General features: G+C 55.2%; 1 protein-coding gene across 2 annotated transcripts in view; it reads left to right on the top strand.

Annotated features, from left to right (window-relative positions):
• The first annotated feature begins 1045 nt into the window (after positions 1-1045).
• The window catches only part of Adcy6 (adenylate cyclase 6), a 20766-nt gene continuing 10420 nt past the window's right edge, over positions 1046-11391 (top strand). Inside the window, exons 1-6 of one of the 2 annotated variants that reach the window (XM_021216238.2) lie at positions 1046-1119; positions 5846-6701; positions 9598-9747; positions 10137-10258; positions 10358-10469; positions 10622-10749. In XM_021216238.2, the coding sequence (XP_021071897.1) occupies positions 5847-6701; positions 9598-9747; positions 10137-10258; positions 10358-10469; positions 10622-10749 (1367 nt within the window). In that variant the 5' untranslated portion in view covers positions 1046-1119; position 5846. Of the gene's footprint in view, positions 1120-2685; positions 2847-5845; positions 6702-9597; positions 9748-10136; positions 10259-10357; positions 10470-10621; positions 10750-11391 lie in introns of those variants that run through there. The other variant, XM_029548034.1, reaches the window with a different exon arrangement.

Raw genomic sequence — 11391 nt, 5'->3', positions numbered from 1 at the left:
TCAAAGGGTTAAAGAAGCTTTCACATGATTTTCCCATCTCCCAGGTAACTTGGGCAGCTGCTTGCGAGGGAAATAAATAAACATCCCGGAACAATTTTTCAGTTCATGAACCTGGCAATGCACCCCAGCCCCCCACATCAAAGGAGCACAACCCTTTGGGTAAAAGGTGCTGGGGGAGGGACTTTGCCAGTTGGCAGGTGCGGGGGGAGGGCTGCCCCTGAAAGCGTGGGGCCAGAGGGCTGCACCGAGAATGCCCCTGCCCGCGTCCCGATCCGGTTCTGGGCGCAGCAGGTTTGCATCGGGCCCGGCGCCCCAGAGGGTTGGGGAAGCGGAAAGAAGTGGGGTGCGGGTGAGCGGGTGCCAGGCGCACACACCTGGCGCCTTGTGGAATGAAATCTTAATTAATTATTAAACTCAGTTCCCGCCGGGGCCGCGGTGGAGAGGGAGGGGGAGCGGGCACGGTGGGGGCTGGGGCCGGGAGGAAGATGGGGTGAGGAGGGGGCGCAGGGTACCCCGACAGGAAGGAAGCCGACCCTCTGGGCGGGGCGGGCATCTTCGCCGCCTTCGGGTGGCATCGCCGGCTTCCGAGGACCCCCGGGTGAGGGTGGAGGGCACCCTGCAGGATGCCGCCCTGGGTGGAGGCTGGAGCGCGGGCGGGCGGGCGAGCAAGCGGGCGCACCGACCCTCCCGCGGGGTCTGGAGCCCAGAACAGTGGCCGCTTGTTCGGCGGAGACCCGGGGAGGACCCGGCGGACAGGGGAGGGGGCGCGCAGGACTCTGGCCTAGTTCACCCGCCCCCGGGTCCCGGGGAGGGGAGTGGGCAGCTGTGCCCCCGCCTCTGGGAGGGGGAGGGGGTGCCCAGACAAAAGGAGCTTGTGCCTTTAAGGCGGGGAGTCCGGGAGCCGGCGGGGAGGGGACTTCTGGATCCGGGGTAGAGGGCGGCTGCGCTGGACAACAAGGGAGGGGGCGAGGGCCGGAGGCTCTGCCGCGCGGCAGGCGGGCGGGCGGGCCAGCGGGGACGCGCGGGCACGGAGCAGGACGGCGGGACGGCCGGCCCTCCCGGCCGGAGCCCGCGGGCGCGGCGGGGCGGCGACCCGGGGCAAGCGCCGACCCCCGGCAGGTGAGCGTGGGGAGTAGGGCTCCTGCGGCGACAGCGGAGTCCCGAGAGTTGCAGGGCGCCTGGGAAGTGCTGGAGGACATGGGGACCCGGGGCTCCGCAGGCCGGGCCGCGCTGGAAGCTTCCACCCTCGCTCCACGCCACGAGCTTTCCTTCCTGCACTCGCCAGAGTTTCCAGGCTTGCCCAGAGAAGGGGAGAAGGCGTGCACGAGGGGAGGGGATGCCCCCAGAGGTTGGCATCGGGGATGTGGGGGTGAGTTTGGAGTGTTGAGACGGCGCTGAGAGGATAGGGAGGCCCATTCCCTGCCCTCGCCCTGAACCTTTGGAATGAAAGGGTAGTAGTGTCAGTGCCTACTTCCCCAAGGCCTGTTGCGGGGTGGGCAGGGGTGGGGTGTGGTGGGGTGTGGGCAGACTTTATTCAGAGTAGGCCCAACGGCCTGACTGAAAAACCAGAGGTGCTAAGATTAGGCGGTGGGAGAGCTTTTCCATACCTGTGTCTCCCCAGAGTGTCTCTGTTCTGTAGCCAGGGGGCCTGATGGGGTTGGAGCTGGCTGGCTGTGGGAACCCTTTTTGGCCCTTAGGGAGAACCAGGGCTTGGGAAGAAGGCTGCACTGAACCTACAGATACAGGCCCTGGGGAAGTTCTACATCTGGAAAGGCCTGGAAGTTAAGAAGGCTGGGTTTCAGCATCGAGAGTGTTGGGTCTGTCCCCCCCCCCCCCCCCCCGGCATAATCTTCTGTGTGAACTTTCTGAAGACTTTTAAATCCTTTTGCCAACAAGGGCAGAGGCGGATAGACCCTGGGGATGTGGTGGCTGAGAGAGAGGTGGCCAAAAAGATGAGTGTTGGGCAAAGTTGTGGGCAGAGCCAAGCCTTGACTTTAAGACCCTGGTCTCAGGTGGAAGGACCAGGATTTGGGAGGGACTTGAGGTCTGGCCCTTGGGGCTGTGTGGACATGATTTGGTTGTGGGAGCTGGTTGTATTTGCCATAGCACATCTGTGAGAGAGAGCAAAGGACTCGGGGGAGGAGGAGGTCAAGAGACACAAGGCTCAAGAGCCCGAAGGCAGAAAAGAGATGCGGTGTGCATGGTTGGAATTCATGGTGAGGGGTTCCCGAACAGGGGGATTCGGGGAACATATCGAGAAGTTTTGTGGCTTGGAACAATGCCTTCTGTTTTCTTGCTCTAGGAAGCTGGCATAGAGGAGCCCTGTGAATCCTTTAGGGTGGGCAGTGCCTGAGAGCCCAGGGTGGGACGTTTGTCCTTTGGTTGAACAGTTACAGAGCTATCCCCTTGGGGAGTCAGTGTTCTTGAAGGGTCATATGTTTCCCTGATAGTGTCTGCCCCTTCCTCTGTGAGTATGAGCCAGATGCAAGGATGTGCTTCCAGGGGGCTGGGAACACGGCCAGAAACAGGTCCTCTGGGAACAGAGATGGGGGCCAGTGGTAGTGGTGGGGAGATAAGAACGGGGAAAGGGACTGGAGAATGGGAGGAGGCGGAAGAGAAATGTCATGGTGTGTGGAGTGTGTTGGGGAGGGGTGTGTGTGTGCTTGTGTGTGTGTGACATAGTGGGAAACTGCACTCTGTGTTCTGTCTCTGGCAGCTCTGGAGACTGACAGCAGGCGACATGGGGCCTGATAGGCAGGCATCTGACTGGCTGGAGGGATACGCGTTCTTACTCATGACTGTTGTCTTTCCATTTCTTGGACACTGACAGAGATTTGCATTCAAAGGTTTGTACGGTGAGAGAACTGATGTTTATAGTGGAGAACTAATGTTTAGAATGTGTAGCGTGGTCAGGACCATTCCCCTCTTGTCTCTTCTTCAGGTGAGGTGGAGGCAGGTAGACAGCTTGTCGCCTGTCTCAGCAGGCGGACAAGCCACTTTAAGAGTTGAAACCCGATCTTATGCCCAAGATCATGCTTCCAGCCTTTCTTTGGTGACCTTTTCCAAATGCCGGCCTGACCAGAAATCTTGTACTTCTGATCTGTCCTTCAAGATGGTGCTGTTGGCATTAAGAAGTTGAAGGGCATGCTGCTCTGTGGATATAGTAGGGGCGCTGGCAGAACATGGCTGAGGGAGACCTAGAGATGGAGTGTAAAGAAGCCCCCAGCTTACCTTCTGCTTTGGGTCACTCCGGGCAGCTGCTTGGAGTGTTGTTCATTCCTCCTAAGCCTGTGGTTCTGTGGCCACCTGGGGCAGGTGCTGTGTAAGCTTCTCTCTAGTTCCCTAGTGAGTACAAATGTCAGTGCTGCCAGCTCAGCGGGTACAAGGGGCCCCCTCAGGGTGCCCTGAAGCATGGAGGAGCTTGGTTCTGATAGTGGTGTGTCATTTATGGATGGTGTAAATGGCTTTCACGCTCTCAACCTGGGCTCAGCCAGGAAACGTGATAAGGTGATTGTCATGGCTGTCATGGCGTCATCCACCCAATCCAAGGAGTGTCCTTTCTGAGAATTTAGGATCTAAGTCTGATTTAATTGTCCCGGTCTTTGCGACCTGGGTGAGCCATGGTAAACTGCTCTGGATGTCAGCTCTCCGTTTTTTTCTCTTTCAAATCTGTCCTGTTTCCTGGGCGGCCGTAGGATAAGCTTCACGGGTCTTTGGTGAAGAAGACATGAAATTAGGCATGTGAAAAGATATTGGAAGTTTACGACAGAGAGAAAATATAATATAGCTAGCGGCCATCCATCCGCTCAGCAAACGTTGAGGAGTGGCGGGCACCACAGGACACAACAAAACACCCAAATCCTTGGCTCACCCAAGTTGGCACGGCTGTTAGGAGTGCCGACGAACAAATAAGAAAAGGGAAAATTATAGAACGGCCGTTGCTGATAAGAGCTGCAGAGAGAGAAACATTATAAAGCTGGGGAGGGAGATACAGAGCCCCAGGAAAGGGAGTTGCTATTTTAAAAGGCTGGTGAGAGAGGAGAGCTGATAAGGGACTTGGGCTGTGACCTAAAGGCGCTCCTGTTCCAGTTGGGAACAGCAAGTACCAGGGAATCAGCCTGGGCAGAGCCCGGCGTACTGGGGAACAGCAGACACACTGGTGTGACAGGTGTGATAAGGAAGGCAAGGAACCTGGACTGTTATTTGATGTGGGCTGCTCTAAAGCATCCACATTCCCCTTGTTGGCTCTCCCCTGAGCTCTTTGTGGTACGAAGTGTGGAACCCAACGCCTTGTGCATTCTAGACAGGCATCCTACTACTGAACCACACTCCTTCCCTCCCTTCCTCCTTATCGGTTGCTCCTGCGTTTATTGAGCACCTACTGTTAGCCCCAATAACTCTCGAGATGAAATGCTGACAAAAATAGGTATAGTTTCTACATGCACGAAGCTTGTAGTCCCCAGGACGGAGGCGTACGTTAAACGAGAAATGATTTAATTATAATGGCAGTAAGCACTGTGGAGGAAATGAACAGAGGTTAAACCGGACCAAACTTAGTCTTAGGGGTGGGGCTGGGAAATTTTCCGTGAGGAAGTAACGTTTAAACTGTGACCTGTGGGAGAAATTGAATTTAGTTTGCTGAGGAGTGTGTGTGTGTGTGTGTGTGTGTGTGTGTGAGAGAGAGAGAGAGAGAGAGAGAGAGAGAGAGAGAGAGAGAGAGAGAGAGAAGGAGGGAAGGAAGGAAGGAAGGAAAGAAGGAAGGAAGGAAGGATATGATATGGAAAGAATCCCTTTTGTGTAGAGGTCAATGATCAACAGTTCACAGCAGAACATATTCTGTTGACAAAATGTATTAGGCTTGTGTGTAGCTTGTTTTTGTTTTGTTTTCTTTTCTGAGACAGGGTTTCTCTGTGTAGCCCAGGCTGTCATGGAACTTGCTCTGTAGACCAGGCTGGCCTCGAACTGATCCAATCACCTCCAAAGTGCTGGGATTAAAGGCATACACCATCACCGCTTGGCTTTTGTGTATAGTATTAGAAAATATATATTAATTATCAAAATTTCAAAATTGGGACATGTCACATCAGAATCCAAGGTTTTCTTTGGCTTTGCTGGGAAAAAAAAAAAGAGTAGAATTCCATTCACACCTCTCTGGGGCAACTGATGATGCCAGGTGGTCCTCGTGTCTCGAGGCAAGCTTAGAATCTTGGTTCTTTTTATTTTTCAATTTTTAAAAATATGCTTTCATGTGAATTGGTGTTTTGCATTCATGCATGCTTGCCTGAGGAAGCCAAAGCCCCTGGAGGTGGAGCCATAAACAGTTGTAAGATCTGCTTTGTGGGTGCTGGGAATTGAACCAGAGTCCTTCGGAGGTATGGGCAGTGCACTTAACCGTTTAGTTTAGCTTTCTCTCAGTTCTTTTACTTATATGGTTGCTGGGTCTTTCCCACGTGTCTGTGTTCCTTGATGTTGAGTGGGGATGCAGCTGCCTCTCCGGGGCAGTTTTATCAAGATGGTGGGAATGGGGACTGGTTAGATGGCTCAGCAGTTAAGAGCACTGACTGCCCTTCCGGAGGTCATGGGTTCAAATCCCAGCAACCACGTAGTGGCTCACAACCATCCACAATGAGAAGCAAGCAAACAAACAAACAAATAAAACCTATGGGCTGGAGCGAGGGCCAGAGCGAGCAGGACTGGAGCAAGAGGGAGAAGCGGAGGGGGGGGGGGGAGGGAAGATGGTGGGAATGAAGACCAGAGCTGTAGGAAGCGCTCAGGTCACAGGCTACTATGGTGGCTGTAGCCACACAGTGGTATTAATACCATTCCCTGTCTCTCCTCCCGGCAGCATGTCATGGTTTAGTGGCCTCCTGGTTCCCAAAGTGGATGAACGGAAAACAGCTTGGGGGGAACGCAATGGGCAGAAGCGCCCACGCCACGCGAATCGAGCCAGTGGCTTCTGCACACCCCGCTACATGAGCTGCCTCAAGAATGTGGAGCCACCCAGCCCCACTCCTGCGGCTCACACTCGGTGCCCCTGGCAGGATGAAGCCTTCAGGAGAGCGGGCCCGGGCAGGGGTGTGGAGCTGGGGCTGCGGTCAGTGGCCTTGGGGTTTGATGACACTGAGGTGACCACACCGATGGGGACAGCTGAAGTGGCACCGGATACCTCGCCTCGGAGCGGTCCGTCCTGCTGGCACCGGCTCGTGCGGGTGTTCGAGTCTAAGCAGTTCCGCTCCGCCAAGCTGGAGCGGCTGTACCAGCGGTACTTCTTCCAGATGAACCAGAGCAGCCTCACGCTGCTCATGGCGGTGCTGGTGCTGCTCATGGCTGTACTGTTGACCTTCCACGCTGCGCCTGCTCAGCCTCAGCCTGCTTACGTGGCCCTGCTGATCTGTGCCTCCGTCCTTTTTGTGGTACTCATGGTGGTGTGTAACCGGCATAGCTTCCGCCAGGACTCCATGTGGGTGGTGAGCTATGTGGTCCTGGGCATCCTAGCTGCCGTGCAAGTCGGGGGTGCTCTGGCAGCCAATCCGCACAGCCCCTCGGCGGGCCTTTGGTGCCCCGTGTTCTTCGTCTACATCACCTACACGCTTCTTCCCATTCGCATGCGAGCCGCAGTGCTCAGCGGCCTGGGCCTCTCCACTCTGCATTTGATTTTGGCCTGGCAGCTCAACAGCAGCGACCCCTTCCTTTGGAAGCAGGTAGGTGCGACAGAGTGAGGGTGGGAAAGGGAACTTGCCGAGGGAGGGACATGGTATATGGTATAGGCACAACTAGATCTATCAGGCCAGGCTTCGCGGGCTAGCCTCTGCTTGGGATTTGTATCAGAGCATGGATGAGGAACAGGCCAGTCTTCAGTTCTTTGCCCTAGGTCAGTAGACACGCCATGTGCAGGTCTCTCTGACCTCTTGGTGACCTCGGAGACTCAAGCCCTGGTGTTACTCCCGAGAGAAGCCGCTGTAGGTAGTTTCCGGAAGCTTCCATAAGCAAGGCCTCTCTACTCCTTGGGAGAAGCTGTGGCCTGTAGCCCACCATGGCCTCATAAACAGAGAGAAAGTTACCTGGGGCTCCTGGGTTGAGGAACTGGGTGCTCTGGCTTCTTGCCCTTGCCCTGCTTGGAACAGAACTTAAGTTTTTAAAAGTAACTTTATAGCTAGTTTGTTGTGGAGCGAGTCCCCGCAGGGCACTGTCAGACCTCTTAAAGGGACAGACCCTCCTGTGCTAGTTCCTAGGTCCTCTTCTTGGTTGCCTTCGAAGTGGGGGTTTGGGGTGAACCACTCTTCTCGGGGAGAAGACGTTCAGGAGTGGTGTGGTGTTTCCCTCCCCCCCCTGTTAGACTTGCCAGAAGGTGGGTGTGTGACTCTTACCTGCTCTCAGCTGGCCTGGCGCCCAGGGCCCAGCCCTGTGCCTGATGGACGGGGGAGGCTGGGCCTGGGAGGCCAAACTGCCAGCCTCCTACCCCACCAGGGTGCCTGGCTTCTGTTCCACCCCGCGGGGTCCCCACATTCTTGGGATAGTAGAGAAAATTGTGTTCCTCTGCCCATCTGCAGTGTCTCAGAACTGAGAACAACTTCACGTGCCCAGTGGGACCTGTGAGTTTCTGCATGGAGTAGGGGCTTGTAGCCTCCTTGGGCGATCCCTTCCCAGGTCCAGCCCCACTTGTGTCCATGTCCGAAAGAAGAACTTTTCTTTCTGATGCATTCATAGAGGCGTCCCGAGCAGTGGCTAGCTGGGGTGGCCTCCAGAGCCTTGGCATCCATTTTTTTTTTTTCTCACGGTAGATAGGAATGAGTGTGGTTATTTCAGTCCCTCATCCCTCTTCCCCATCCCTCTGCTGTGACTCACATTTTCCTCTTGGGCTCCTGGGGCCAGCAAGGGAAGTTGCCTGGATTGCCCCCCTCCCGCCCCCTACTGGGGGCTATTCTTAGAAGCCCCCAAGGGAGATAGAGTGCCCCCTCTTCACCCCTGCTGCTGAGAGGGGAAGCTCTGTGTAGATTCTCTGGAAGCTTCGTGGACTGGGAAGGGCAGCAGAAGGCCAGTCTGAGAGGGTCCATGCTGGAGTTAGGAGCTAGGGGTTCGCCGGACCTCGGTTTTACAAGGAGGAGGAATCAAAGATTAACTGGCCTGTCTAAGTCTGCAGGCCTAGTTCTGGCTCAGGGCAGTTAGTGAGCCTTCCCTGCTTTCTCCAGAACCAGAGCCCTGCCCCATCCAGCTTGGGTGGAGTCCCAGTGCCAGTTAACCCCCGAGTGTCCAGCAACACTGAAGCAGGCATGCCTCAGACAGTGTTTGCTAGTCAGTTGTCCTGACAGAGGTTGGGGGCTTAGGCATGAGGTCCTGCAGAGATGTGTGTGTGTGTGTAAGAGGTGGGGGAAGGGGAGAGAAAGAGGAGACAGGAGAGGAGGCGAATCCTATCTTGTGGTAGAGGTGGTCATTGCCGTCTCTCTGTGAGTCGAACTGATAGCTGCCAAGGAGGGGCTCTGAGCCTGGTCTTCAAGAACTAGAGTCTGGCTGGGCGTGGTGGCGCACGCCTTTAATCCCAGCACTCGGGAGGCAGAGGCAGGCGGATTTCTGAGTTCGAGGCCAGCCTGGTTTAAAAGTGAGTTCCAGGACAGCCAGGGCTATCCAGAAAAACCCTGTCTCGAAAAACAAAACAAAACAAAAAACTAGAGTCTGGGAAGAAAGAGCTTTCAGACATCTGGAATATGTTAGATAGTGGAATCGGGACAAAGGCTTTGGAATCTGATAGTCCAGGATTCAAGTCTCCTGCCAACCACAACCAACCGTGTGATCTTGGGCAAGCTAGCTACTGGGCTCTTGAGTCACTCGGCCTTGAAGTGCGGTACTGTTACCTGGTCCACAGACTTGTAAAAAGAATTCATCGGTCAATATGTAGAATGCATCCTCCCTCCGGATCCTAGACACTGCGGGTGGCTGGCAAACCAGCTACTAAAATAACGGCAGTAGTATTAGCTACCTGTGACCCCATCACTTGGGAATCTAAGCCAAGGACCACTGCTTAGTGAGTTTAAGGCCAGCTTGGTTACATAGTAAGACCCTATCTCAAAAATTCAACCACCACCACCAAAACCCAATAGCAGCCATTCTGCTATTCAGTCCGCAGGGCTGCGGGAGGCTTTTGAGATATTCCTCCTCCTATTGGGGAGATTGATGAGTAAGTGGGGACCTAGAGAGAGGAAACGACCTGACCTGGTTCACTCGGAAGAGGATGGGAAGCTCAGATCTGCCTTGCATGGCTCTATAAGGAGGACCACAGGCAGAAGGGACATTCATCTTTCGTTAGGGATGCTTGTGGGGCAGGAGATTATAGGGTGCCAGGGCTGGGCCCATGACCTGTGTGTCTGTGGTTGATGTTGCTGCTCCTAAAGCTGTGAAAAGCTCATCTTTCCGGCCACAGAATGATCTAGGCAGGCCGGGATCTGTATGGGGTTGGGGGACAGAGTATCCTGGGGATGGCACAGCTTAGGGATAAACAGGGTGCAGGATTTTATTTCCTGCTCCCAGTGTGTCCCGAGAGAGCTAGTATGTGTGTGTGCCGGGCAGGTGTTCACTCATCCGCCTCTGCCGCCCTCTCAACAGCTGGGTGCTAACATGGTGCTCTTCCTCTGCACCAACGCCATCGGTGTCTGCACACACTACCCCGCTGAAGTGTCTCAGCGCCAAGCCTTTCAGGAGACCCGAGGTTACATCCAGGCGCGGCTGCACCTGCAGCATGAGAACCGTCAGCAGGTGGGGGCCGCCTCCCTTGGCTAGGGTGTTCCATGCCTTCACCCCCCCCCCCCCAGTGCCTTGTAGATTAGACCTGCCGCCTTGTCTGCTGCTTTGGAACACAGTGTGAAGGGTCCCCAAGGACTGTGCATCGCAAAAGCCCTTGGGGCTCCTGTTCTGTTTAGGGGTGGGAGGGAGAACGCAGGTGTGCGTTGGGGGATTGAGTGGAGGTCAGTTAGAGACAGCTAGGATGGGTGACTTTGGAGGGCAGGGATAGGCGGTGTCAAGTCAAAGTCCCGAAAGGGAAGCTCAGGTCACAGAGGGGATGGGAGGGCTCTGGGGATGTGAAAGGAACAAGAAGAATCAAAACTGGAAAGCAGAGAGGATAGTGGTTGGAACCACTGGTCTAGGAACGGCTGCTGCTATCGGTGTTGCCCCAGCATGTTGCCATGGAGATGAAAGAAGACATCAACACAAAAAAAGAAGACATGATGTTCCACAAGATCTACATCCAGAAGCACGATAATGTCAGGTAGGGAGGGGGAGGGGACGCTGCCAGGAGGGTTGCGGGGTACCGAGGAGTCCTTGGGGGCGACGACGAGGTCCATGTCTGTCCCGCTGCTGTCCACAGCATCCTGTTTGCGGACATTGAGGGCTTCACCAGCCTGGCCTCCCAGTGCACCGCGCAGGAACTGGTCATGACCTTGAATGAGCTCTTCGCCCGGTTTGACAAGCTGGCTGCGGTGAGGGTACTGGGGCTTCGAGGTGGCCCCAACGATGTTGATGGTGGTGGTTGGGGGGGTGGGGGTGGGGGCAGAGGTGGCATTGAAGGTGAAGGGCCAGGTGTGCTGGGTGACCAGGAAAGCAAAGTGACCTCCCACCTCTCCCCCTTTAGGAGAATCATTGTCTGAGGATCAAGATCTTAGGAGACTGTTACTACTGCGTGTCAGGGCTACCTGAGGCCCGGGCAGACCACGCCCACTGCTGTGTGGAAATGGGGGTAGACATGATCGAGGCCATCTCGTAAGCAGTTCCCCTTCCCAGGCCTGTTGGGACTGTGGGGGCCTGGGCAGCTCCTACTCTGATGTGTCTTCGGGACTTTTCTCCACTCTTAAGTAGCTCTTTTATCTTCGAGATGCGTTTATCACTGGGGAGTGAGTGGGTCTTTCTCCAGTCTGTGTGAAGACCCCTGTGATCCCAACCCTCCCTAGCCTACTGGAGGGTGCCGGGAGCTGAGCAGTATGGGTGGCTGCAGGGAACGCCAGCTGGGCAGGCAGCTGGAGTGGGCAGCAGCTCAATCCTAAAGGATGATGGCAGATAGAGTAGAGGGGCAGGCAGCTGGAGTGGGCAGCAGCTCAGTCCTAAAGGATGATGGCAGATAGAGTAGAGGGGCAGGCAGCTGGAGTGGGCAGCAGCTCAGTCCTAAAGGATGATAGCAGATAGAGTAGAGGGGCTGCTGAACGTAGTTCTCAAACCGTTGTCCTTGAGTCCCAGGTAGCTTCCTGCCCACACCTCATCTGTCTGTCCTTCCATCTGCTCTGTCTTTTTTTTTTTTTTTTAAATTTATTTATTTATTATTTATTATATGTAAGTACACTGTAGCTGTCTTCAGACACTCCAGAAGAGGGAGTCAGATCTTGTTACAGATGGTTGTGAGCCACCATG

The sequence above is a fragment of the Mus pahari genome, chromosome 17, assembly GCF_900095145.1.
Source record: "Mus pahari chromosome 17, PAHARI_EIJ_v1.1, whole genome shotgun sequence".
NCBI classification, from domain to species: domain Eukaryota; kingdom Metazoa; phylum Chordata; class Mammalia; order Rodentia; family Muridae; genus Mus; species Mus pahari.
Note: the sequence above shows the minus strand (reverse complement) of the source record. Positions and strands in the feature narration are given on the sequence as shown.